The sequence below is a fragment of the Eubalaena glacialis genome, chromosome 14 (assembly GCF_028564815.1).
Source record: "Eubalaena glacialis isolate mEubGla1 chromosome 14, mEubGla1.1.hap2.+ XY, whole genome shotgun sequence".
Classification (NCBI taxonomy): Eukaryota; Metazoa; Chordata; class Mammalia; order Artiodactyla; family Balaenidae; genus Eubalaena; species Eubalaena glacialis.
The window spans coordinates 79147331-79170218 of NC_083729.1; the positions used below are offsets into that span (position 1 = coordinate 79147331).

General features: G+C 47.2%; 1 protein-coding gene and 1 long non-coding RNA gene across 2 annotated transcripts in view; one reads left to right on the top strand and one right to left on the bottom strand.

Annotated features, from left to right (window-relative positions):
- Positions 1–22888, top strand: part of TCF7L1 (transcription factor 7 like 1) — a 158707-nt gene that overhangs the window by 115389 nt on the left and 20430 nt on the right. The window contains exon 4 of the mRNA XM_061168806.1: positions 18129–18212. Coding sequence (XP_061024789.1) covers positions 18129–18212 — 84 coding nt within the window. The remainder of the gene's footprint in view (positions 1–18128; positions 18213–22888) is intronic.
- On the bottom strand, positions 11895–12495 carry LOC133074804 (uncharacterized). The gene is made up of 3 exons (XR_009697236.1): positions 12434–12495; positions 12184–12299; positions 11895–12009 (listed from the first exon to the last, which is right to left on the bottom strand). It is a non-coding gene; the product is annotated as an uncharacterized LOC133074804 (long non-coding RNA).

Genomic DNA, 22888 nt, shown 5'->3' on the forward strand with positions numbered 1-22888 from the left:
GATAGTGTTCTGAGTAAGCATTTAGGCAGGGGCGAGACATGGGACCTGGCATACAATAAGAAACACTTAAAAATGTTTAAAGGGTAAGTGGGTGAATGCTTGCTCTGGGGGATAAGAAGAGTGTCAAAGGGACAGGATCAGATCCACGGAGGTCATCTTTGAATGAGAAACCCAGTGGGTAGAAACTGCGGAAAGTTCTTAGGGGGGAGGGGTTGTTAGCAGCTGAAGAAAACTCTTGAGCACACTTTAGCATCACCTGGGGAGCTTTAAAAAAGAAATAAGGATACTCTAGTCCTACCCTAGAACATGATAGGGAGGGGAGACAAGAATCAATGTTTTCAGGCTTCTCCAGGCAGGTCCCAGGGAGGTCTGAGCTCCTATAGACTGGGTTATCTCCACAGCCCTTCCCCTCTGGTCGAAATGGTACCCAAACTTGCCCCCTTTGGGGCACCCATCTGTGTTCAGTTGGGGAAGGAAAACAGCTGGAGTAGCGTGTCAAAGGGCACTGCCTGTGGAGTGGGGCTGAGTGCAGCTGGTGGTCACTGCTGGCCCAGCGCGTCTTGCCCAGAGACAAGTAGAGATTCTCGGGGGGCTGATATCACCCCTTTTCAGGCCCTAGTGGTGACGGTGGGGGAGAGTTGTCAGGGGCAGGACACCGCTCGAGGAAAAATAGCCCTTAGAAATTCAGAAATGAGAGACTGGAGATTTGAATATAGACTTTACTGATTTTTTTTTTCCCCAATCAGTTTTATCTGTCTTTAAAACTTCTAATTAAAAAGCGATTCCCATTGCCTATATTTGTTTTTATACTTTAAAAGCAATATATGTGTAGCCAAAAGAAGAAAATTAAAACACCCATAATCTTGTCATCCAGAGATAAGTTCACCTCACCTCCTGATGTGTATCCTTCCAGACCTCTCTTCTAAACATGTATGAAGGGCTTCCCTGGTGGCGCAGTGGTTGAGAATCTGCCTGCTAATTCCGGGGACACGGGTTCGAGCCCTGGTCTGGGAAGATCCCACATGCCGCGGAACAGCTAGGCCCATGAGCCACAACTACTGAGCCTGCGCGGCTGGAGCCTGTGCTCCGTAACAAAAGAGGCCACGATAGTGAGAGGCCCGCGCACCGCAATGAAGAGTGGCCCCCGCTTGCTGCAACTAGAGAAAGCCCTCGCACAGAAACGAAGACCCAACACAGCCAAAAATAAAAAATAAATAAATAAATAGTTAATTAATTAAAAAAAATATATATATGAAGACATTTTTTCAAAAGTGGGGTGCTATACATGTTTGGTATCCTGCTTTTTCATTTTAACAGTATACACACTTTTCCACGTCTATAAATATTCACCTACTTCATAAGTTAGGATATCATATTTGTAGCGTAAGGTACTGAATAGCTTTCAGCTATAATAAACAGCTCTTCAGTGAGCATTCTTGAGCTGTATTTTGCTCACATCCTTAATTATTTCCTTAGGATACATTCCTAGGGGTGGTAAGCCTTTGGAAGACTTGATACCTACCTGCAAATTGCACAAGAAAGCTTTACTAATTTACTTTCCCACCAACAGGGTATGAAAAAGTGCCCATGGTAACTAAAGAAGGGGAAAGCCTTAGCCAATATGACAGACTGAAAGTATTTAACTCATTACTGAGTTCATAACTTCTTTACCTCAAATTCTGCATACAAATGGAAGTGGAGCCCAGAGATTTCCCTTAACTGTTTGGGTAAGTACCCAGACCAAAGGATCTTTACTGCCTCTGGGATTTCTGAGGCCTTTCCCTGATGTGGTTTTCAGTACACATGGCATCTATCCTGATCCAAAGTCTTTGTTCAGGCTAGTCCTTGGCTGGCCTGCTCCCAGTGTGTGCATGGGAACCACCAGGGGGCAGTGTGGAGCTATGGCCACACTCAAAAACTCTTCTGGATTCTCCAAAACAAAATCTTGAATAATACAATCATTCCTTTGTTGTGTGTTATATGACTTCTGCTGTTGGCATTCATAATATTGCTTTGTTTAGAGCAATATTTCATCCCCTTCCAATTATTTTTATATTTTCCCTTATAAGTTATATGTTGGTTGAAAAAAATAACCTGATCCATACTAGCTCTTCTGCAACTGGGGGCCAGGATGCCTAGGTTGTTCTAATCCCAGCTCTGCCAGGGGCCTGAGTGCCCTTATCTGAGAAATGCCAGGATGGACTGGAGGAGAGGTGTGGTTTATTTCTCTTCCAACACTAGTATAATGAAAGGGTTAAGAGTGTGGCCTTTGGGATGAGCAGGGCTTGGGCAAGTTACTTAACCTCTCTGTTCTATTCCTCTGTTAAATGGGGACAATAATAGCATCAATTTATAAGGCTATGGGACTTCCCTGGCAGTCTAGCAGTTAAGACTCCGTGCTTCCATTGCATGGGGCATGGATGGGTTCGATCCCTGGTCGGGGAACTAAGATCCCGCATGCCACATGGCGCAGCAAAAAAAAAAAAAAAAAAAAAAAATTATAAGGCTATGAGGGTTAAATGAAGTAACACATGGAAATACAATAGTTTGGTACAGTGCTTGGTACAAGGTAACTGATCAGTAAATGTTATTTTTTTATTATTAAATTTATTTATTTATTTTTGGCTGCCTTGGGTCTTCGTTGCTGCGAGCGGGCTTTCTCTAGTTGCGGCGAGCGGGGGCTACTCTTCGTTGCAGTGTGCGGGGTTATTGCAGTGGCTTCTCTTGTTGCAGAGCATGGGCTCTAGGCGCGTGGGCTCAGTAGTTGTGGCGCACGGGCTTAGTTGCTCCGCGGCATATGGGATCTTCCCGGACCAGGGTTCGAACCCGTGTCCCCTACATTGGCAGGTGGATTTTTAACCACTGCGCCACCAGGGAAGTCCCAGTAAATGTTATCTTTAAAAACATCTGTTTACTCTTCTATGCAGACAGTTTGCTATCCTTGGCTTTTGCACCTACTTACCTAAATGGTAATATCAGACAGAATATGAATTCCAGAAATGCTGTGTTCCACAGTAGTGCTGAGCAGCACAAGCCTGGTGTCATCATCCCCCACCACCAGCCCTACAGAAGGTATACCACGTTATTTTTTGTGATCAATATATAAACTATATGGTGAAATGTTAAAATAGTTGGAAGCAGATACGATATCAGTGAATTTTTTTTATTTGATCAGTCTTATTGTATTAAGTAAATGGAGTCTTTATCGGCTGTTAGACCACCCACTACCAGTAGATGGTCCCACTGGCTCTATCCACTGCCTGCCCAGAAGGCTGTGGTTATCACTGCTCTTGCCCTAGGCCAGCAAGGGTAGGGTCTCTGGTAACGACCGCAGGAGCATAGCCACTGATAGCCTTTGACCTTTAGATGCATTTCCACCTAGAACTGGCTGGGAAGCAACACCTAGAGGGTAGAAGCACTTGTGTCTCTGATTCTGTTGACTCTGAAACACCCTGCCGTAGTCATCAAGCAGCTCTCAGATGATGTGCTATGCCAAGGGCTGTGGCAACCCAAGGCACGAGTAAGTGGTTCCTGAGCCCAAGAAGCTCCAGGGGAGATGAGGGGGGATCCACGAGCCTGGCTATGAGCAGGGAAGTCAGTGGGGCAGCAGGATGTGTGCATGACTTGCAGGAGGAACTAGGAAGCCATTGCAAGGTCAGGGGTGGTAGAGATGAAAAAAATACTGGGGCAGCCCATGGACAGGACTTAGCCAGCAGTGAGGGAGAGGGTGGAGGGAAAGATTTCTGAGGTTTTGACCTGGGAGTGCACAAGAGGATGGTGGGTCTGGGTGAGAAGCATTTGGGAAGAAAATAGTGTTGTGTCTTGGGACATGCTGACTTTGGGGTTATGTCTGCAGACCTCTCCCAGTTCCTAGGGATGCCGCCTGTAATTTGCTGTAGCCTCTGGATGACCATACTAAACACGTGAGTCTACAACAGTGTTCCTCAAATGTCCCTTATGTACATAATCTTTGCCACATAGCACCTATGGCATCTACTTAACATTTTTCTTTGAATTGACTCACTTTATTTCTACTTTTTAAAATGGAACTTTATTGAAAGCAACAGTGTCCAAGAAAGCAGTTTTCCATATATATATACACACACACATATATATATGCTAATGCCTACTAAAGTATTCATTTTAATACTAAAAATAGGAGATGTTATTTAATAGAATTGAGATGGGAATTGGGAATGAGGTGCAATACCCTTTCATGAAGTGAGGAGGGGACTTCCCTGGTGGTCCAGTGGTTAAAACTCCACGCTTCCACTGCAGGGGGCACAGGTTTGATCCCTGGTCAGGGAAGTAAGATCCTACATGCCACATGGAGTGGCCAAAAAGAAAAAAATAAAAAATAAATTTAAAAATTAAATAAATAAATTTTTAAAATGAAGTGAGGAGGAGGAGGCATGAGCTTGGTGTGATAATGCATATAAAGTATCAACATACAATATACCCACCATAAACATTACTTTCTTAGCCCTTCCACTATCCTATCCTAATTTCCTGCAGCCTCGCTTCCATATGAATGTAGAATCTTTTTTTGGTTCCCTCTGCGTGACTAACCCACTCGTGCACACAAATTTGCATACACAGCAGCATCGGATGCAGGAACCTGGACTTTGGGCTCCGTTATCAGGAGTGACAGCCCTGTGTAGAAATGGCTAGCGTGGCCTTATTCTCAGCATCCTGTCTCGCCGGTGGGGTCCAAGATCTCTCCCAGAACTGCCCACCTATTGAGGGACCTCCTCAGACATTTCCCATTTCCTGGTGCCCAGGAGTTGTTGACTTTGGCCACTGCTGGGCCTGCGGGAGCCACGGAGAAGGCTTCTGGAGAGAGGCCCTCGGAGCTCCATGCACTGGGAGGCAGCTCCAAGCGTCCTGGCTGTTCTTTTGTGTTGTGTGCTTTACTGGCCCCAGATAAGTGCTTCCTGTTCCCCATTGATTATCCACAGATCCTGCTTCCTTTCTCCTCAATACCTGGGATGCCTTCCAGCTTCTCCTCCCACAGGGGAAATCCATAAACTTCAGAATTCCCAGGCCTGCTTTTGGTCAATGGGCTTTGCAGTCATTACAGGTTTTGCTATCCAGTCACATTCTCCATGGCTCCTTCCCCTCTGTCTAGGAACTTAGTTCCTCATGTGCCAGCCAGGAGGGAAATGTTCCTGAGGCCTGGTCTCATCTGTCCTTTTCGCCAGCCGGAATATCTGTATCTACTTCAGGCTTAAATCAGAATAAATAGACTACACCTCACAGATCAATTTTAGCCAACTATTAGTGGCTGCCTGGTGTACTGGGTTGAGAATTCTGGGGTCTTAACCCAACATTAATTGGGAGTAGTCCCATGATCTATTAGCATTGTCTGCCATGGGTCCACCAGGGGAGTGTGGCAGCACCCATGCCCGGTATTTGCTATCCCAAGATTCCAGGATGAAATTGAAGCTTCTAGAAGACAGAGAGCAATGCCCTCATACCCTCTGAGTCATATCATAAAAGTCCAAAGCCCCATATTCCTGTGCCAACTGGACCATCAACTAGTTCATGACCCTTGTGTAAATCCAAGAGCTTCCAGCAGGCTCAGTTTCCCCATCTTTAAAATGAGCATGATAATATCTGCTTTATCCATATTTAGGGGTCAGTAAGATCAAATGAGGTAATTAAAGTGCTTTCAAAAGTAAATGACTACAGGCACTTCCCTGGTGGTCCAGTGGGTAAGACTCTGCATTCCCAATGCAGGGGGCCCGGGTTCGATCCCTGGACGGGAAACTAGATCCCACATGCCACAACTAAGAGTCCGCATGCCGCAACTAAGAAGTCTGCATGCTGTAACTAAGACCCAGCGTAGCCATAATTAATTAATTAATTTTTTTTTTTTTTTTTAAGAAAGTAAATGACTACAGAAGTGTATTCTCCCTGTGTGACCCAGCTCAGATGCCACCTCCTTTGTGAAGTCTTCTGGTCTTTCCGCGAGAATCCTGCCCACTGCAATCCCTCTCTTCTCTGAACCTGTCATCTGCTGACTTATATTCTAGTTGTTTATATGGCTTTTAAAAAATCTCCCCTGTGGCATATCATGCACATAAACCGCCACCTGATAGAGGAGGTACCCATTAAACATTTATGGAGTGTTCTGTACAGAGCTTTCACTGCCTCTTGGTCAGTTTTATAAGTCTAAGTAGGCAGTTCTGTAAGAATGGGAAGCCACCTGATAGCTTTAAATAGGGTAGTTTTATGTTTTAGGGAGCCAGTAGAGGGTGGACGGGAAGAGATGGGGAGAGAGACTGAAGCAGTGGTGACACTGTGGAAGAGGATTGGGACCCCTTAATCTCCATTCACCACGCTGTTCTTTGATATGGACAACAGACGTTTTGTCAATCTGAGGCCAAATGACCTGCAGCCCACCCCCGCCCCCCTTCGAACTGGGTTGCTCCCCCCAAGTGCCTCCGGGATAGTGTGGAGCAGACACTGAACAGGAGCCAGGAGACCAGCTGCAGGTGCTGCAGTGGCCCAGCTGTGAATAGCGAGGACCTGAATCCCTAGAATCTAGAAAGATGCCCAGGATCCATGGAACTTGGTGGCCAACAGGAGGTAGGGGAGGCAGCTGAAGACATTAAGGTGGTAGATTTTGAGGTTTCTACTTGGGAAAACTGAAGGCACAGGTTGGGGGGATGAAAATAATTAACCTAGGGTTGCTGTTATTTTAATAGCTTTGCTTACTGTTGAGATAGTACGCTATACAGTCATTGTAAAAATTTCAAATGACTAAGAAAAGCGCAAAGAAGAAAGTAAGAGAATTGCCCCAAATGCTAAAACCCCGTGAGAACATCTTGGTGACTGTCCTTCCGGATTCCGCCGTAACTGGCTTTTCTCACTGAAGAGTTGGTCCGAGACATTTATGCAGGTCAATAAATGCAGACCAACCAGAGGCCACACAGAACCTGGAACCACAGGAGCCAAGGCGGGAGAGGGCTTCCGGGCAGGAAATGTGTTTCCCCAGAGATGCCTATAGGATTTGGCAGGTAAAAGGCCAGTTGCCTTTATTTTCTTTCTCGAGTCATCAAGGGCCTTGCAGTCACAGAGACGGGTGGGACGGTGGTGGGAAGTGGAAGCAGCAGTGACTTCCTGGGCTCCCCTCTCCCTCCGCTCGCGTCCATGCCCCAGACACCGTGCCCTCGGCTCCTATCACATCTGCCCTTTTTCTGCCCGAGTGAAGGTCAAATGCAGTAGAGGCTGCACAGTCCTCTGTAATTATGAGGAACCCCAGCGACCCCTCTCACTCACTCTCACCCTTTCCCTGCCGCCCCCATAGACTGTAAGCCCTTTCGGCTACACATCTTTTTTCTGTCCTTCAACCCAGTACCTGTACTTGTGACAATTCCCAGCCTCACTTACAACAAGAGAAATGTGAATTGAAACTACAGTGAGCTACGGTTTTTCACCTGCCCATCTGGTAAAGGTGGTTAAGTTGAATAACACTGTGTGGCCAAGGGCTTGGAGAGATGAGCTCTCTGTTGTGTTGCTGGTAGCGAGCAGTGTAGACTGGGAGGTCTTTGGTAATACTCCTCAAAAGCTAAACGTACATACCTTTGACCTAGCAGTCCCCTCACAACTGGAGATGGGTCCTACAGTTATACTCAGACATGAGCAATGTGATGAGGATATTCATGGCAGCAAAAGACTGGGAAGCACCTGTATGTCTACGGTTATGGGACTGGTTAGTAGATTATGGTACCTCCATGCTGCGGTTACTGTGAGGCCGTTAGCAGAATGAGGCAGCTCCCTATGTACTGGTGTGGGGTCAGCTCTAGGTGCACACGTGGTGCAAGGGCAGAGGCCACAGCGGGGCCAGGACAGGTGATCGTACGTGATAGCAGGGGTGTACCGTCAGTATACTCCAGACGTGGCCACGACAAGGCCGGAGTCAGAGGGTAGAGGAGGACTGGTCAGGCAGGGGTCCGCCCAGGGAAGGAGGGCCCGGCATCCAAGGCCAGTTCCCGTGAAGAAGCTTCTCTATGGTGTGTCCGTTGTCGTGCAGTGAGCACAGAAACTACCTGGGCCCAGCAGACCCAAGTTCAAAGCCACTGCAAGAGGCTACATAGGACTCAGGAGGCCTGTAGCTCCAGGCTTGGAAAATGGGGACCCAAAAGCAGTTTGTTTAACTTTGACTTTTCTGGAAAGCCCAGGTCTCTGCCCCAGAAGTCCCTTTACCACAGAGCGGCTGTACCCAGAGTTGTGGGGGCAGAGGTCCCCTGCTCCTTCTGAAACGAGCACACAGCGACCAGGAAGACATGCTCGGCCAAGTGTCCAGCTCTCCCTCAAGACCACACGTGTCAGCCTCCAGCCATCTGTGAACACAGCCAGCAGTCCCAGCAAGTCGGGGCAGATCTGAGACCCCCTCAGCTCCCGCCTACCATCATTGGTGTTGCCCCAGCCAGTTACAAGCATCTCTTCCCAACATTGCCATCGGCGACTCACTGCGGGAGCTTGCAGTCAGCCACGGTGGGAATATTTACACCATGAATCCCAGCAAATGCTGCAAAGCAGGGCTTATCTTTTTGCTTTTGCTTAGAGAGCCAGCTGTTAAACATTTACCCACACAGGACCTCTCCCCACGAAGCACCCAGAGATGAGTGAGGAGCCACAGCCTGTTAATGAGCTGTTCCTGGGAGAAGTGCAGGTAATGCTCATTGAGCAAGAATAACTAAGTTTTAGTGACTAAACACACATTTCCCGAGAGCTTGCCGCGTGCTCAGCTCTTGGTCCTCTCCGAGGGATCACCCCTCTAAATAAAAAAACCCTTTATTCCCATGTTACAGGTGAGAAAGCAGAGGCTCTGAAAGGTCAGGTCACGTCCTCAGGTCCACAGCTCGGAAGTGGGGATCAGCTAGGACTCCTGGTTCTGTATCCATGGAGCACCTCAACCCAGGCTCCACTCCCAGGCATCCACTGTGCTTTAGACAAACAGCTGCATTTGATTTTTCTTCCATAGGAGGCTGGCTGATCCAGGTCCCGGCCTTCAGGCTGATGAAGTAAAATAGCCCCATTTTAAAGGTGAGATGATCTAGTCCAGAGAAGTTAGGAAGAGCCTGGAACCCTGCTGTGTCACCTCTGTGCTCTGTCTTACACCACTAGAAATTGGCCTCTGGGGGGGAGCCAATTTTAAAAACAACCCTTTCATCAAATCTGGTAGGCAAAATGGCCAGATTCTCTGAATTGGGAGGGGAAGAGAGTCGTTTGAGGCCATCCAGGAAAGAAGGGGAATTATTGGGGGGGAAGGGGAGGAAATGGGTGTTTATGGGGAAACTGAAACCCAGCCATCCCACTCTTTTTTTTTTTCTTTCTTTTGGCTGTGCCATGCAGCATGTGGGATCTTAGTTCCCGGACCAGGGATGGAACCCGCGCCCCCTGCAGTGGAAGCACGGAGTCTTAACCACTGGACCACCAGGGAAGTCCCCAGCCCAGTCTTATTTTTGAGTTTACTCTTCAGTCGTGGAATAATCTTGGAGACCCTCTGCTGCCAGTACACAGAGGGGCTCCAAAAATATTTGTTGACTAAGTTGCTGTGACAGGTGCTAGAGAGACAAAAGTCACTTCATTGGTTTAAAACACTACCAAACTGTGGTTCTAAATAACTTTTCCAAGGAAAATTGTGTCTGTTGTATTAAGTTGAATAGTCACTTATTATAGGGCTTTGTGGATTTATTAATTGGATTTATTTGTACCAACTCACCTATCAACAAAACCTCAAGAAGGAACCCAGGGAACTTCCGTGGTGGTCCAGTGGTTAAGACTCCATGCTCCCAATGCAGGGGGCCCGGCTTCAATGCCTGGTCAGGGAACTAGATCTCACATGCCGCAACTAAGACCCGGCACAGCCAATAAATAAATAAATAAATAAATATTTTTAAAAAGAAGAAGAAAAAGGAACCCAGCCTTCTACACTTGAGCAAAACAAAGAAGGTGATTGTACTTGGGGGTTAGTGCCATTCATAAAACTAAACAAATGCAGAAACTACTCATCTTTAGAAAAAGGTAATAAGGGATAAGGGTGTAAACCTTGTTTTTTATGCTTTTGCTCCTGGAATTGTGTCTAATCCATCGTGTTTGGGAACCAGTTCTTCTAATACTTTCATTTCATCTTCCTCAGCGACTTCTGAAAACTAAACGTTGTTCCCACTTGGGAAAGCTGTCCTGTCTCCTCACTAATGAGTTCATTACTCACTGTTGGTACGTTTTCAAATTTAGATCAACTTATGTCCATTTTGACAGAAGATAGAGGACTTTAAGAAGCCTCCAGGAACAGGCAGGGTTGGGTATCACAGCCTCCAGGCTGCATTTACAAATTCTTGGCAATACTAAGCCAACTGAAGTGAGAACCAATCGCTTAAGAGTGAAAGGGGCTCCATTATGTGTGTCTCTAAAGGATTCAGGAAGAGGCTGGATGACCCATGTTACAGATGTGGAAACTGGGGCTTATGAGATTGGTAACATGCTTACGCTCAAGGTGGGACAGGGTCTGGAGGCATCATGAATGTTGGCTTCTGGGCAAGGAATTGAGGATGCAGACGTGACCGTTGAGGAACTGACGGTTCAAAAGACAGGTAGAATTTGCAAACGGGTAACAACAGCAGCATAGTGAGTGCCATGGGAACACCAAGCACAGCTGGGGCCCAGAGGTGAGTGTGACTGGCCATTGTGTGCAGCTGGAGAAGCCTTGTCAGGGAAGGTGACCTTGGTGCCAGGTTTTAAAGGAGGGGACAGAGTTTCCCACGAGTAAAGGATACACCAGGCCAAGAACCAGTCGAGCAATATGGCACAGTCAGAGTGCGTTAAGAACTTTAGTGCAGGGACTTCCCTGGTGGCGCAGTGGTTAAAAATCCGCCTGCCAGTGCAGGGGACACGGGTTCGAGCCCTGGTCGGGAAGATCCCACATGCCACGGAGCAACTAAGCCCGTGCGCCACAACTACTGAGCCTGCGCTCTAGAGCCCACGAGCCACAACTGCTGGAGCCCATGCGCCTAGAGCCTGTGCTCTGCAACAAGAGAAGCCACTGCAATGAGAAGCCCGCGCACCGCAACGAAGACCCAACGCAGCCAAAAATTAATTAATTTATTAAAAAAAAAAAAAAAGAAAAGAACTTTAGTGCAGCTGGTGTGAGAGGGTGTGGGGATGGTGAGGGTTGGAGCCAGAGGATAGGTTGGCCCTAGATTGCTGGTGAGTATCCCCTGACCCAGCAACCAACCAGGAAAGGATTTTCAGCAGGGAAGAGATCTGGTAGGTTGGTTTTTATTTTTTTATTTATTTTTTATTTATTATTTTTTTAAATTTAGTTGAATGTCAGTCAAATCAACTGTTTTATTTATTTATTTGTTTGTTTATTGATCTCTGGCTGCGTTGGTCTTCGTTGCTGTGCGCGGGCTTTCTCTAGTTGCAGCGAGCGGGGGCTGCTCTTCGTTGCGGTGCGCGGGCTTCAGTAATTGTGACACATGGGCTCAGTAGTTGTGGCTTGCAGGCTCAAGAGCGCAGGCTCAGTAGTTGTGGCGCACGGGCTTAGTTGCTTCGTGGCATGTGGGATCTTCCTGGACCAGGGCTCGAACCCGTGTCCCCCTGCATTGGCAGGCGGATTCTTAACCACTGCGCCACCAGGGAAGTCCCTAGGTTGGTTTTTAGAAGTCTGAACTCTTGTAGGGTCTGGGAAACCACTGCAATTGTCCCAAAGAACAATTTCATCCCCGATTGTGGCAGAATGGAAAGTAAGGAAAAACTGATAGATGGTTCACATTTTTCATTTATAATACGATTCTTGATGTTAAAGATCATCTTTAAAAGGAAGTGGAGAGCATTTTGCACGATGTCCTCGTCGCTGTGGGGTGGACGGCCATCTGCCTGTGGGGTTGGGTTTCTAGCCTGTGCCCCTGGGTGGCTGCCGCACCACATGATCTCCTGGGAGGGAATCCTGGGAAGGCCTTTTTTCTGTTCATGGGGTCCCAGAATCTCCATTCACCACTGGGGACCAGAGAGGCAGGAAAGACTGGTCACCTAAACTGGTAAGCTTCTGCTCTGAAGCACAAAAACCACAAGACAGGAAAGGTAGAGAAAGGGGCCCCTTCTGTGTGCACCAGGCCTGTCCCTCCCACCAAGGAGAAGCAGAAGGGATTCTGTGGAGTGGGGTCTTCTCACCTGGGCATCTTTTGGAGCTGACTTGCTTCCTGACTTCCAGCTGTAGGGCACCCCTCTCCGGGAACACTGCGATTGAGCCTGTAACATGAGGCTTTGCTTCCTCTCTTGCCCGGGCCCTGCTTAAAGGGTTTTCTGTGAGAACCTGTGAGTGGGGAGAATGTGGGCGTTCCCAAGAGTCCTGGAGACTCCTGTCTCCACCAAAGCAAGCTTGGAACTGGGGGGGCCTGGCTGGGGGAGGGGCTGTTCCTACCTTCTGGGAGGCGGAGGGTTAATCTCCAGAGCTCATTGGCAGTTCTGCCTCTGGACAGGGCATGCTGGGATTTCCTCCCAGCTGTTTTACATCATGAAGATTTGTATGTTGGGGAAATTCCAGGGCACAGCTGCAATTAATCTGCTGCACAGTCTCCAAGCTAAGCGGGATTCTGTGGGCCCAGTGCCCCACCTCCCTGCAAGAAGAGGGCTCTGGCTCTCCAGTGAGAGACGCTGCAGAGGGACCCTTCCTTAGGCCCAAGTTGAGCGGAAACAGCCCACCTGGCCAAGGGATATCCCCAAGGAGGGTACTGGAGGGGGGCCCAAGAGGCCCAAAAGGGACCCAGAACATTGAGAAAAAGAGCAGCAAGCAGCACCCGTATACATGATAAAGCCAAAATAACACTGATAGCAACATTTGATAAAGACGTCACCAAAAAAAGAAAGAAAACTTGTTCACTCTTCGGAATGTAGAAGTATGAATCTTAAAACACTCATGTGTAGCATTCCACAATACATACAAGAACGAAAAGCCACCGTGACCGAATAGGGTTTACCTGGGGAATGCAAGGGTGCTTCAGTGTAAGAAAATCTGTTACTATGTATCCATCTCATGTCTGAGTCAAATAAGAGAAACCACCATTTTGGTGGATTCTGAGAGAATTCAACAACTGTCCCAGCGAAAACGATTTAAAAATAGGAACAGAATCATCCTTCCTTAACAAGGTAAAAAGACAGGTTCTAAACCACAGCCTCACTATACTTAACTGTGAACCACAATAGCAGAACTTCCCATATATATGTATGTATGACTGAATCACTGTGCTCTACACCTGAAACTAACATGACATTGTAAATCAACTATAAAAAAAAGTGGGGGGAACTTCCCTGGTGGCCCAGTGGTTAAGACTCCGAGCTTCCATTGCAGGGGACGTGGGTTCGATCCCTGGTCGGGGAACTAAGATCCCGCATGCCACGCGGCGTCGCCAAAAAAGAAAAAAAAAAAGGACTTCCCCAAATGCATTCCACGGAACTCCAGTCCCACAAAAAGAGTTTCCCAGATTCAGTAAGATTAGGAAACTGCCTGTCTGGCCTGTCTCAGAGGGTCACCGCACACAGCAGCATGTTCAGTAGCATTTGTAAATCGAGGGTTAACAGTCCTCACCATTTGGGTTTAGTTTTTTCTTTCTGTTTTTTGAGAATCAGAAGAGACCGCTTATCCCATAAGTGGTGGCTATTGCTGTTGCTTGGCCGTCAGTGCATTGATGCCACACGGGTCCCATGCATTCCATCACGGTGAGCATCCCCCAGGAGGGAGGTGCTGAAGTCTGGCCATGATAGACTGGTCAGGAGCCAGTTGTGGCCAGTTGGATGGAGCCTAGCCTGGGCTTGGAGAAACCAGCAGTTTTAATTTGCCCACATGCCATTACTGTGCAGAGAATCTAGGCTTAGCCACACATCTCTTAATCCACAAGAACATGTTCCCCACCAATGAGTGATTAGCCCTGTGGGGCTGGCCGCACATGAGAATTACAGCCAAGAGAGATTTATTTCAGCTGAACGTTGGGCTGAGCCCCCTTCAGATTTCTGGGAAGGAGGTTGGGAAGGGTTATAAGCGGTGTTGCTGGCTCCTTCTTCCCCAACTCATGGTTCTGGGAAGCTCAGCTGTCCCTTTAGAATGCCCCTTTCCTCAGAATTACAATCCAGAGGCCTTCCATGACTAAGCTGCAGGGACTCCAACTCTTACAGGTCTTCTCCCATCCCCTGCTCCCACCACTGGTTTCAAGATCTTAAAAAAAAGCAGAAAAGTGGAAAGGGGGAAGTGACAACCCTCCACTTCCCTACGACTCGGAATGAAGCCCTCTCTGAACACAGACACACCCCCCAGCCCCCGTCATCGACTGGAGCAGGAAGGGTCCTGGGAAGACACACACTATTCCCAGAACCACCTCTCCACGCCTGTCTTATCTGTAAGGAGCCAGACTTCAGCAGTGGACGGGGCTCAAAATTTTCACCCACCCTCCAAGCCTCCAGGTTTCAGTTAAAATTAGTGAGTGAGAGTGGCCCTTATGTAGAGAAAAGGGAACCCTCCTACGCTGTTGGTAGAAATGTAAATTGGTGCAACCACTATGGGAAACAGTATGGAGGTTCCTTAAAAAAAAAAAACTAAAAACAGAGTTACCATATGATCCAGCAATCCCAGTCCTGGGCATGTATCTGGAAAAAACTGTAATTTGAAAAGATACATGCACCCCTATGTTCATAGCAGCACTATTTACAATAGCCAAGACATGGAAGCAACCTAAAGGTACATTGACAGATGAATGGATAAAGAGCATGTGGTACATATATACAATGGAATATTACTCAGCCATTAAAAAAAAGAATGAAATAATGCCATTTGCAGCAACATGGATGGACCTAGAGATTATCATACTAAGTGAAGTAAGTCAGACAGAGAAAGACAAATATATGATATCACTTATATGTGGAAATCTAAAATATGATACAAGTGAACTTATTTACAAAACAGAAACAGACTCACAGACATAGGAAACAAATTTATGGTTACCAAAGGGGAAATGGGGTGGGAGAGGGCTAGCTTAAGAGTTTGGGATTAGCAGATACAAACTGCCGTATATAAAATAGATAAACAAGGTCCTACTGTATAGCACAGGGAACTATGTTCAATATCTTGTAATAACCTATAAAGAAAAAGAATATACATATACATGTATAACTAAATCACTTTGCTGTGCACCAGAAACTGACATTGTAAATCAACTATACTTCAATTTTTAAAAAAAGAGTGGACCCTAAGGGGAGAAGAGGCCACTGTGGTTTCCTCCCATCAGAAGCCCAGACGTCTTGGGGGGTACATAACCACCAAGCACATGATAGACGATCATAAATAGTAGCTACTACTAAAAACCCTTATTATGCGTGTGTGTATGTGTTTATATGTATGTTGTATATTGATCGCCCAGTACCAAGGCATATGGACCCTCATGCATCTTATAGTATGGTGGGTACCGGCTCCTCAACCACTAGAGCAGTGGTTCTCACTGGGGGGCAGTTTTGCCCCGCCAGGAGATATTTAGCAAAGTCTGGAGACATTTTTGCTAATCACAACTGGACCGGAGAGTGGGAGCTACTGGCAGGGATGTTTAGCATCATCCCTGGATTCTAGTAGGTAAAGCCAGGAATGCTGCTAAACATCCTAAAATGCACAGGACAACCCCACGACAAAGAATTCTCTAGCCCAAAATGTCAATAGTGCCACGGTTGAGAAACTCTGTGCAAGCACCCTGCAAGCCTGCTATGTCTAACAGCCCATAAGGTCAGCGGATAGTATTCCTAAAGACCCAAAACTGCAGCACTGTCCCAAACCAGGATTCAGATCGATTTCTCTGGGCCACCCTGACATGGTCTAAGAGCATTCCTCGTAAGCAACAAGAGTGAAGAAGTGTTCAGTGTGGATCTTTGTGACTGTAGATAGGGAATCAGATGCTGGTAGAGTTGATGGATTTTAGGAACACTTCTTTTGTGTTTCATGTGGCGAGGGGTAAATTTGGGACACTTCTCTTTAGCACCTGATATTGGCTGTAGAGAAACGAGTGTGATGGTTAGCACTCAAGGGTAAGTAAGCTCCAGCCACCTCAAGTGTCCCTACAGGAGAACATGGCCGTGTATGTATTCATTCAGCTTCTGGGTGGCCAACCCTGTGCGAGATGGAAAAGGAGAGAGAAAAGGCCATCAGAGCAAAGGCTGTGGGGAGCAGTGGAATGTTCAAGAGGACAGTGTTAGGAAAAGCTTTATGACTCATGTTGTGGTGAAGAGTGTGGGATTTGAAGTCAAGAGACCTCAGCTCCACCTCCTCATAACGTGGGCAAGTCATTTACCCTGAATTTACCTCCATTAGCTCGTCTGAAAATTAGGACAGTCACCCTGACTTGTCGTAGCAGGGATGCTGTGGAGATTAAACTGGTTTACGTGTGTAAGTCTGCTTTGAAAACTGCCAGCGTAGCACAAATGTTGTTGTTCACTGAGGAAATGAGTTTAACTCACTAGAGCGATGTTTGTCCAGTGCTATTAACTTGCCAAAGGCATTTAAATCGCGGTTAGTTCATCTAGGAAGTGTAGGCTCCTGGGAAGGGAAATAGGTGAGTGAGGGTGTGAAGGAAGGAAGCAGATAGGATCAGCAAAGCACAGGGATAGAGATGGCATTCAGTTGGGGGGAGGGGCAGGGCACCAGAGGGTCCCGAGTGGAACTGTCCTTATTCATTCCCACCTCCCATGGCCAGGCATCCTTGGCCCATCCCAGCTGCTATCTCTGCCACTCGCTGGCCCTTGGCAGATGTGTCCTTGGGTTATTATTCCTGCCTGTGGATACCTTTTGGAAAGCCCAGCCCCTGCCCTCTCAGTCAATTTTTGTGGTTGATGGAGAGCAAAGGGGCACTGCCCATCCTCCTTTCCTGACCTGTGCTCAGAACTCAAGGCCAAATCATGATTTTTATCCCCCTCCCCTGAAATTGAATGACCAGAGCAAGGGATGATTCAAAGACTTCTTTCTGTCTCCTTGGGAAAACTCTTCCTGGAGCCACCACATTCTATTAGAGCTCGAATTTTCAAAGTGGCCTCAAGAATTCTACAAAGAGGCTGCATGGCTGGTCTGCTGCCCAGAAGCACCATATCAGTGTTGACACTCAGACAACATGTGTATTTTGCTCCTGGCAAAGACTAATGGTTTGCTTATGAAAATAATAGCTGCCATTTATCAAATGTCTTCCACGTGCACAGCACTGTGTTCAATACTAGACATTGTCCCTAATCCTTCTAACAACGTGTAAAGTTAATGATAATCGCCTTGCTTTATGGATGAAGAAACTGAGGCTCAGAGTTGTTAAGACACTTATCCAGGGTCACACAGCATAATTGGCAGAGTGAGCACCTGAACCCACGAACACTCAACTCCAGAGCCTGTCACTGCCTCTCCACCCATTCTCTCTCAGACTCTTGCCCAAGACTCTGCCATGCTGGGGTTGAGGAGAGGCTTTTCGTTTAAAGACAACGTGTGTGTGTGTGTGTGTGTGTGTGTGTGTGTGTGTGTGTGTGTGTTGGGGATTTATTGTTCGGTTTGGTCTTTTTGCAGTAATACATGGGAGAGGGTAGGGTACTGGAAAATCTTTTCAAGATCGAGAAACACTACAACGAAGTAAAGATCCACATCCTTGAATATGGACAGATATTACTCGTGACCCTGGAAGTGTCAGGCAGATGGTTTTTATTCATTCATTCACCAGATAGTTCTGGAGAGACTGTTTATTTCCTGGGGAGTGTTGTGTGTGATGCTGTAAGAGATGGAAATGAACAGGCAGGGTCACCATCTGGGAGCCCTGGGTCCCTTGATGAGCCTTGCTTGTCCCACTACTAAAGACCCTCACCAATAGGGTCTTTGAATACTTTGGTCAGTTGTGCTATCATGTTTTTACCCCAGAATGACAGAGGGGCTGGTGGCAGTAGTGGTTATCAATGTATGCTCTACACTCTTCTGATCTCTGGCTATTGACCCAGTAAGGAGCGTGCAGGTAAAATAAGCCACAGTCGTCCCCCCACCGCAGAGCACCTCCCTGCTCACTTGGGACGCACGAGAGGCCCCCGCTCACCAGTTGCATTGTTTTCTGTCCCCTGTGCAGTACCTGCAGATGAAATGGCCCCTCCTCGATGTCCCCACCAGTGCCACGGTCAAGGATACCAGGTCACCGTCCCCAGCACACTTGGTAAGTCTGTTTCTCCTTAAAGCGTGGAAGGGACACTCTCGCTGACTTGTCCCATGTCTCTGCCTCCACCTTCCCACAGTTCTAGCAAGTATTGCCCCAAGTGTGTGAGCCGAACGGTCAGGGGCACAGCAGTTAGGGTGTTGCCCGTGCACGCCTCCATCACTGCCACCTCGGCACGCGCTCATACCACCCGGGATGTTGTGCCATCGGAAATGCCAGCCCTGCCCCTGGCTGGTGACCCCGGTCCTCCCCTGCCGCCCCTCCACCTGAGCAGCGGCGTTCTCCATTCTCTCCTTTCTCTCCCGCTGGAGCTCGGTCAGCAGCCCCCGATTCTCCTGCAGAGCTGCATGGCAACAGTTGAAGAGGCTCTTCTATAAAGGATGCTAGAGAAAAGAATTAAATTAGGGCTTCCCTGGTGGCGCAGTGGTTGAGAATCTGCCTGCCAATGCAGGGGACACGGGTTCGAGCCCTGGTCTGGGAAGATCCCACATGCCACGGAGCAACTGGGCCCGTGAGCCACAATTACTGAGCCTGCGCGTCTGGAGCCTGTGCTCCGCAACAAGAGAGGCCGCGATAGTGAGAGGCCCGCGCACCGCGATGAAGAGTGGTCCCCGCTTGCCACAACTAGAGAAAGCCCTCGCAGAGAAACGAAGACCCAACACAGCCATAAATAAAATAAATAAATAAGCCCTCCTTCCTCCTTGATAGTCTAAAAAAAAAAAAAAAAAGAATTAAATTAAAACATAGGCAAACAAAAATTCCGAGGGGCAACTGAGGCCTTCCTGCCAAGGTCTGAGGCAACACAGCCACAAAGGAAGGTCTGGAGCGTCCTGGGAGGAGGGGCAATGGGATCTGACAGGTCTCCTCACCTCTGGGCTTGCAACAGACGGAAATCGTTAGGATAGGAGATGTTCCCAGCCAGGACCCTGCATCCCCTTTTCCTGGACTTTCTTAAGAGCTTGGGGCAACCCACGTGCCCCACGAGCTAACTGATGTTGTCCCCTGTGCAGTGGATCTCAGAAACACAGAGGGTCCAGTTAGAAGGAACCCCAGCTGGTGTGACTCATCCATTTTACAGACAGGGAGACCTGGGAATACATGATGCTTCTAAAACTTTATTAGGGAAAATTTCAGTGGTTCCCTTCACCCACACTGGGTTGTTTTCAAGCAAATCCAGACGTAGTATTTCATCTCATTCAGGACATTTTAAGATATCCTCATAGTCCTTTCTCGTTAAAAGCTTAGAGCCTAGTTGAGGAGAAGGAAGGTATACATAGAGAGGTACATAATGGCACGGTGAGCCCGTATGATTTCCAGGAATCATGAGACCAGCTTACAGTGGCAGAGCCCTTGGTAGTTCACAAAGCAATGTCTTGTGTAGTTCTGAGGTGACTGTCACAGCCATCCACTGGGGAGACAGGTGGGGATTGCTGTTTCACAATCTCTAGGAGAAACCAGTGAGCAGCAGGGCCAGCCCTCCTGTGCAGGCTGCCCTGAGAGGTCTGCGGCCAGTCACCAAGTCCTGAGTAGCCCGTAGGGCCTGTGGCCCTCCAGATTCCAGGACAGCTCGGGATGGCCGAGCGCGAGGTGCAGGTGCCCTCTAGTGGTCAGTCATTGTGGGGGACATGGCATCCCAACCCCCCTGCCACAAAGTTGGCTTGTCCCCTCCCAGCACAGCTGTCTCTAACTGTTTCAAATCTTTGCTCACACCCCACCCATCCTGTGGCATCCCCCAGCCAGTATCCTTCACATACTGTCTACGTATCTTCTAAAATCTTCATTTACATTTAGAGGAAGTGAATTCTCTTTAAAATTAACACATGGACTCTTTGAGTTTCCCATCCTCCCTGTTGCACAGAGCAATCCAGCTCTGAAAAATGAAATAAAAAGCCTGTGTATGGCCCTCCTCCTCCTGTGATGCATCATCTTATTTCCCTTCTAATGTTCACTGCCCAACTTCACACAAGAGCTAGACCTTCCACCTCCATCCCCGATCCATTTGCCATCTAATACCTAGTCTAGTCATTTGCCCAACTTTTTCTCAACCCTCTGCTTCCTATAATTCTTTCATTGGCTCTGGGAGACTGTATTAATAGACATTATCAAGGTTTTTTTGCCCTCTCTAAGCTTCCATTTTCCTTCTGGATTCTTTTCCTTAAATAAATCAGCTACTCATCCTCACTTATTATCTCAGTGTAAGTGGCATGAAAATATATGAAATCCCTAAGCTCTTAACAAGGTTCTCTACCCATAGTTCCCACTGCCAGGCAAACCTACAGCCACTGCAGATGTGTGTTATACGGATATGATCTCAGGACTGCGGTGGAGCAGGGGCCCATGTTTTGTCTGAGAGTGGAAAACCGGGAACAGTGGATACATTACATGGTAGATAGCAAAATGGATACTTTTCTAGTAAGTTGTATATTGTTATACTTTGCACTCTAATATAGATAAACAGAAACAGATCTCAAAAACTTAAAGAACATTCATGGGAGAAAACCTTAACATTAACTTGAAATTCTGTGGACTGGAGAAGACCACCATTTTCCATTTTCAAGTCAGAGCTTCTCATTCTAACTTCTGAGATACACGTGTGTATGTGTATGTAGGAGCCAAACCTGAGATGCCTGTGTGTTGGAGGTTGTTTAATAAAGTGGGCTTGAATCCCAGCCCCACCTCTTCCTACTTGTGCAGCTGCAGGGAATTACCTCATCTCTCTTTGCCTTGGTTTCCTCATCTATAAAACAGGAATTAGAAGAGGACTTGACCTCAGAGTTGTGTGAAAATGAGGCCACGCGTTGTAATGAGTTTAGAATTGTAACTTGCACAGAATAAGACTCAGTGGTGGCTAGCTTGCTACTATCACCACCACCACCACTAGCACTGCTTTGATGAAGAGAGGGAAAGAACAATTAAAATACTGTTCATTTAGCAGACTAAGAGGTGATGAAGGCTCGAATTATTAGATGCCAGATCAAATAGACACATTGCAAAGGTAATGGAGGTAATAAGCCTGTAGAATTTAGCATCTGCTCTCTCAAGGATATGATTTAACTGGTCTGGGATGGGGCTGGTATCTTAGTTTTCTAAGCTCCCCGGAAGATTCTAAGGGGCAGCCAGAATTGAGAATCACTGCCCTCAGCGCATATCAGAGGCAAAAGGGAAGAGGGGCCAGAGACCATCCCAGTTTATTAGATGCCGGATTCTGTAGGCTGCAGGCGTAAGCAGAGAAGCAGGTTACCGGAAGTAGTCGGAGGTTTGGCCGCTGGCTTTTTTTATTAGAAAAATGAAAACACTTGATTATGGAATTCCTTTTGGAATCATGAGCAAAATATTTTAAGATGAGTTTGGCCCTTGGAGAAGGGCAAATGGAGGAAACAGCCTGCATACTTGGAGAGATGCAGTGAGTCATGTCAAAGCTGCCTGTCAGGGAAATGTGTATAAATAAGCCGTAACTGGGCCAGGGTGGGGATGGAATTACGTGTTATTACCACTTGAGTTTTTATGCCTTCGAAACAAGCTCTTAAAAACTAAGTATCCCTGCGTGTAGACTGTTACCCTGATCCCTCACCGTGGCCCACGTGCCTGGTCCCTGTCATTCCCTCCACCCTCTCCCCAGAACGCTGTGCCCAACCACACAAAACAAATGTACGCACTTCCAGAGTATAACCAACCCAAAGATAGGACTCTTGACCGTTTTATTCACATTTGTTTACCTAGCACCTGTCATGATGCCTGGCACAGAATAGGTACTCAGGAAGCATTTGTGAATGGATGGAGAATCAGTGATCTGGGGAAAGGTAGATGTCCGCTTCTGAACCCCTCTCTGCCCCTGAGTCCAATTCCTCTTCTCGTTCAGGATTTTTAATTAAATCTTTTTTTTTTTAATTTTTTAATTTTTTGGCCACACCGTGTGGCATGTGGGATCTTAGTTCCCCGACCAAGGATCGAACCTGCGCCCCCTGCGTTGGAAGCACAGAGTCTTAACCACTGAACCATCAGGGAAGTCCCTAATTAAATCGTTTTTGAAACCAGAAAAGTAATGCATGTGTGTGTAGAACACTTGGGAAAATGCAAACATACACAGAAAAAACCTGTAATCCCACAACCCACAAGCATTTTATTTGTCTCTTTTCTGTGTGTGCACACCTGTAACTTGCTTTCTAGATGATGACTGAATGCTTCTTTTAACCATAGTGAACACCCTGTTTTAGCACTAAGCTTTGGGCCACGCTCAGAAGCAAGGCGCAGAGCTTTGCATCCAATGGCTAATGGAAGGCAGGGCCCGGAAGCCCTCCTAAAGGGTGACTGTCTTCACTGCTCCGAAGAAGTAGCTGAGCTGAGAGCTGAGAAGCCTGACTTTGCTCAGCATGCCAGCTCTCGATTAAAAACATTCATCGAAGTTTCCCTTTTTAAATTGTATAGTTTCTCCATCTTATAAATATACCCATGTAGACCCCAAAACTCATCATATAGCCTGTTGCTGCTCCATTCTACCTCCAGTGCTGATTTCAATTCCTACTACACAGTATTCACTTTTTATCTGGATATACGTTTAAACTTTCAGAAAAATTGCAAGAATAATACAATGAACTCCCATATACTTTTTATCTAGATCTAGAGATTTTGCCCCATCCCTTGCCCACCCCGCACTCCCTCCCTCTCCCTCTCTCTCT